The sequence below is a fragment of the Polistes canadensis genome, unplaced genomic scaffold (assembly GCF_001313835.1).
Source record: "Polistes canadensis isolate GaletaPanama2010 unplaced genomic scaffold, ASM131383v1 scaffold_235, whole genome shotgun sequence".
Taxonomy (NCBI): Eukaryota; Metazoa; Arthropoda; class Insecta; order Hymenoptera; family Vespidae; genus Polistes; species Polistes canadensis.
In genome coordinates, this window is record NW_014569782.1 from 95,559 (window position 1) to 100,911 (window position 5,353).

General features: G+C 31.6%; 1 protein-coding gene across 18 annotated transcripts in view; it reads left to right on the forward strand.

Moving 5' to 3' along the window:
- The window catches only part of LOC106790402 (homeodomain-interacting protein kinase 2), a 26,983-nt gene extending 22,626 nt beyond the window's left edge, over window positions 1-4,357 (forward strand). For 7 of the 18 annotated variants that reach the window (XM_014755235.1, XM_014755239.1, XM_014755241.1 and 4 more), the window contains 6 exons: window positions 291-407; window positions 999-1,274; window positions 1,353-1,518; window positions 1,779-2,002; window positions 2,690-3,010; window positions 4,008-4,357. In XM_014755235.1, the coding sequence (XP_014610721.1) occupies window positions 291-407; window positions 999-1,274; window positions 1,353-1,518; window positions 1,779-2,002; window positions 2,690-3,010; window positions 4,008-4,206 (1,303 nt within the window). In that variant the 3' untranslated portion in view covers window positions 4,207-4,357. The remainder of the gene's footprint in view (window positions 1-290; window positions 408-998; window positions 1,275-1,352; window positions 1,519-1,778; window positions 2,003-2,689; window positions 3,011-4,007) is intronic. The other 11 variants (XM_014755242.1, XM_014755248.1, XM_014755249.1 and 8 more) reach the window with 8 other exon arrangements.
- Window positions 4,358-5,353: the final 996 nt, after the last annotated feature.

Genomic DNA, 5,353 nt, shown 5'->3' on the forward strand with positions numbered 1-5,353 from the left:
TATGATTATAAGATAGATCTTTGTGATATGTTTTTGCATATTTTAATTTTTTTTTTCTCTTTTTTCTTTGTACAGTAAGAAATAGCATATTTTTTTTTTTTTTTTTTTTTTTTTTTTTTTTTTTTTGTAAGCTCAGTGGCATTTAATTTGGAAAGAAAAATTGAAATAAGTTCATCGTATATTATCCGATAATTAATTAGCAGTAAACTTAGTAATCCTGTAAATTTTTTTTTAATATCTTATTTTGTGGATCATATATTATATATATGCTTGTATATGCTAATTTGTAGTAGTGTCATGCATGATATCATTGACAGCTGTGGAGATCGTCAATGCGGAGCCTGCCAAAATTTGGCAACTCGCCTGTCTGGCGATGGACGACCTGTCCGTGAGGATGTCATCAGAAGGTACATCGAATCATTGAACTATTGCATAAGAAATAAGCTATAAAATATTTAACGTCATAATTATTGGCGTTCTTATTACTCTCTTTAGATATTTAATTTTTCTAACAATCATTATTATTATTATTTTTTTCATTTTTTTTATTTATTTTTTTTTCTGTAAATTAGATAATATTCTTCTTAAAAAAAATATTGGCACTCATCGTACATATATATATATATATATATATACATAAGCTTTGTTCTTTGCGGTTATTAATCTAGGTAACTATAAGTTCTCTATGTATGTATGCTTTTAGTAGAATGTTAACATAAGTAGATCATTCAAAGTATTGTGATTAAAAAGGCTTGCGATTGTGGAATAATCGTTTAATACGTCATGACACGTTTGCTATCGATATCGCAATTAGATCGTTTATTATGACATAATAATTTTCATTGTGCTTATAAGTAAAATATCATAATTATGATTTTATTTTTTTAAATCGACTTACAAAATGTTCTTAATAAACGATCCGAACGCGTCGATTTTCGTTGTGTCGCGCATTTATGATTGTAATTTTTGGAAATTTGAAAAGTCTTATATAATTGCAGTACACAATCTACACCAAGGGTTGTACCAACGATGCAGCAGGCTCATTCGAATACACAAGCCCATACGAGTTTTCATACGACATCACAAAGCTCCTCTCAAAGAGCTCAAAGGAAAAACGTTATCAGTTGTGTTACGGTCGGTGATAGCGATGGCGAAGGTAGTCCAGGGAGAGCTCATGCACATTTGTATCAACAAGTACCGCAACATCCGCAACATCAACAAACTACAACGCAACACATCAAACACGAGCCTCAACAACAGCATCACGTTAGCAGGTAGGTGATTTTTTAAATAATATATTTTGTGCCAAGTATTTTGTGTTCGTTATATTAATAATTAAATTCTTAATGCAGCAGTAGTTCTGGCTATTCCTCTCAGTCCCAAAAGAAGCGATTATTGGCTAAGGTACAATCCGAATGCAATATGGTGAGCGTTACGACTAAATCCGAACCTGGCGTTGAGTATGTCGCTCCACATCCTTGTCATGCGCCAGCTTGCAAAGAGCCACCGACCTATCAGGTAAAATATTATTTCTTTCATTTCATTCAACCTTCTGTATTATTATTTCATTATTCTTATCGTTAAAATTTTTAGTTTGATATTTCATTTCTGGCTTTGTCATTGACACAGCAAACTTTTCAATAATATTTTTCTTTAATTTTATATTATTTTTCGGCAACAGAAAAATTGGATTTAACGCGAGAACGATATAAAATTTTCTTTTCTGTTTTCCCTCCCCCTTCAGTTAGTAATTTTTATTCTGGGTAATGTCTTTCTAGGATGACGCCTATGACATGAATGACTACTTATTGCAGTATGTGACTACAAGTAGCGCTCATCCTCATCTACAAGAGCAACACATCGTTTACACGACCGGTACAGACAAACGAGTATCTTGGTCTGGAAAACGAGCTGAATATAAGCACGATTACGTTCAACCTCCAGCAGCTCATTCGAGAGATCATCAAAAGTGGGCAGTAGCAAACCCTGTACATCAATATAGGTGAGTCGTTCTACGTCATGGTTTTATTTTTTCTCGCATGAATCGTATTAGAGAATAGCATTCATTTTGAAGAAGAAGAGCATGTCATTTTTAGAACAACAGTTTAGGCATTTTGTGATATTTTCGAGTAAAGATTATTACTGCCAGCGGCATGCTAATTTCCATTGTAAAAGTGTGTGTTAAAGCATGGTATCTTCTTTCTCCTATGGAGAACAATTTCGACACGATAATAATTAATTAAAGAAGAAACATACACACAACAAGAGAAAATAAAAAAGAAAAAGAAAGTATAAACTTGCATGGTTTTTCAAAAGTTGTACGTTAGATGATATATATATATATACTGAGTAAAAGGCACGAATTTTGTTTTCTTTTCCTTCAGGTCACCTCGATTTTCTTCAATTTTAATTTGTTTAAATTTTCATTTTATTTGATTATTTTTCGTTTGCGATTAGAATGAAATCTTCACAAAAATTTGATTGTTTTTTCCTCCTATTATTTTCTATGCACCATCATCATCAGAATTCTCTGTTATGACTTAATATATTGATAAATAAATAGATATTTCAGTTAGAGTTATTGACGGAAAGTTAAAAAAAATAAAAATAAAAAAAATCGCTAGAAAAGAGAAAAGCGAAGCATGTGAATTGCATAATGAAGGGATGGATTTTGTTCTGGGTTTTGTAGGCAGAGCCAGGTGGTAGGCTCGACAGCCCATCCGGGTCATACCCACAGCCACCATGGGCATCCAGTCCATCTGAGCCCTGGGGGTGGTGGTGGAGGCAGAAGCCCCACGGGCGGACCTGTGATAGGGGGTGCCCAGCATCTGGGACAACCTCTCTACCAGGAGTACGCTCATGTGCGTTCAAGAGCACATGCCGTGCCACCCCCTGTTTATGTTACTGCTGCGCCTTCTCAGGCTCCTGCTGCTATCCAGCAGCAACAAGTGCCCACCTTTCAGGGATTCACACCCGGGTGGGTACCTAGACACCTAGTTGATGCATGCACGTGTGTACCATTTATTATTTTACGTTTATAGTCTTTAGTATTTATTTAATGTTAAATGTATCTGTCCCGTTAAGGTATGTTTGTCGATGTTATTTCTTATCATTGACGATATTTCAATCATTATTATATATTTTATATAGTTTGTGCATATAATTATAATTACGTGATGCGTAATGTGTCCTATTTATAATGTAATTAGATATACCACTTGAAAAAGTTTTTTACAAGATTATAATTTATTAGATTCCCTCAATTAGCACGGATTATCGTTAGACGATATATCGATTTCTCATACAAAAGAATTAACTTCGTTTTTATTCTTCTTCTTTTTTTTTTTCTTTTTTTAATTATAATTGTTTATTTATTTTTATTCTCGTATTTTTATGTTCTCTTTATATATACATAGCATCAAGAGTATCTTACATTTTGTATAGTTTAGTGTTTTTGTAGAGTATCTTGATTAGAGACTGCATGTTTGCACATTGCATATCTTTCATATTTATCTATGTACAAGTATACATTTATTTCAATGATTATCATATTTTCATTCTATCCTAAAATATTAATGTTAAATAAATAAATTATATATTACAAAAACGTAATATTTGATCATACTTGTACATAAATTAATTACAACAATATGTCGATCGCCCAATTACACATTCGTATCCGAAATATCATTTAATACAAAAATAAATAATTTCTTTTCTACGTACATATATGTTTACGTACGTATAGATAATCTAAATTTCAATATACGCAGGTGTAATCTGGGCCGGCAGTATCTTAAGGGAAATACATTTATTATATTAAGGAAATTATATTTATATAATTAATATATTACATATATATATATTTATATATTAATAAAAGATATTAAGAAAGAATTATATTTATATAAACATATACATATACATATATATATATATATATTTGCAATCTTATTTTTAGAAATTTGTGGAGATGTTCTAACCGTATGTTATCCCGTTTTTTACAGCTCGTCTCCATTAACGTTGTATGATTCTAGTCGTGCGTTGCCACCACCAGCTCATCACAGTTCAGCCAGACCATTACTAGCAAGCCATGCAGCGCATCCACTACCAGCGCATATGCAACCTACTGCTGTTTATGGATTGGCTCCGCTTTCACCAGCCAAACACCAGTATCAACCATCTGGTTTGTGGTTTACGGAGTAAATTCATATTTTTAAAGCGCATTAACGTGCTCTGACCGTTGCAGTTTAAATGCTCTCGTTATGATGCCCCCTTACTTGTTTGTTATATTTTTTTTGCTCATCTTTTTCTATTTCCTGTGAAACTTACGATTTGCCTGTCTGTCTGTCTGTCTCTCTCCCTCACTCTCTCTCTCTCTCTCTCTCTCTCTCTCTCTCTCTCTCTCTCTCTCTCTGTCTATATATATATATATTTTTTTTTCTCATTTATCGATGTTCGATACAATGGGAAATGACTGCGTAATGAAAAAGGACTTACATTGTATTGAAATACTTATTGAAAGACTCACAAACTTTGTCACTCTATCTCTCTCTTTATCAAGGATTCTTCTTTAATGGCTGTTATATATTTGTATCAATGGAAAGTGTATTTAAAAAATCAATTCACATTAGGAATTTTTAATAAGAGACTTTGAGATAAAATTATATACATAGTCTTTGGTCTTAGAAAGAGACGGTCTTTTGTAATACCGAAAAATAAATCGTCAATCCGTCCTCGATCATCGTTGTCCTTTATATTTTCTTAATTGTATGTATATGGTATAATACAATTAAGTTTTGCAACAGAGACGATGCATACAACAAAATAGGTTTGATAAAAAAAAAATAAAACTAAAATAGATCTCGCGATTTGATACTTTTTATTTATCAATCTTTTTTTAATGTTTTATTGTTTTAATCGCAAATGAAATATATAATGTGTCCTTTTTCAATTCGTATAATAATAATAACTCGTGTAGAAGGAATTGTTAAAAATATACTTTAGAAATCGTGTGTCGTTTAGATCACTCTACACGCTTTCCTAAAACTTTATTACTATATATATATTTATTGTTAATCATATAAAATTAACAAAGATTTGTAATATTATATATATATCAAGACACTAGCCAATGTGTTTATATATATATATATATAAACTTTGCGTGCACATTATGTTTGTCGTAAGTTTCCACAGGAATATAGAAAAAAATGTAATAGAAGGGGGAAGAAAGAAAAAAAAAAAAAAAAAAAAAAAAAACTCGTGAATATTTTGACGAGACCGATTTATCTGGGTATCCGAATTTATTTAAATTGTTTCGTTTAATTATCCAACTTAATCCGCGGAAAAG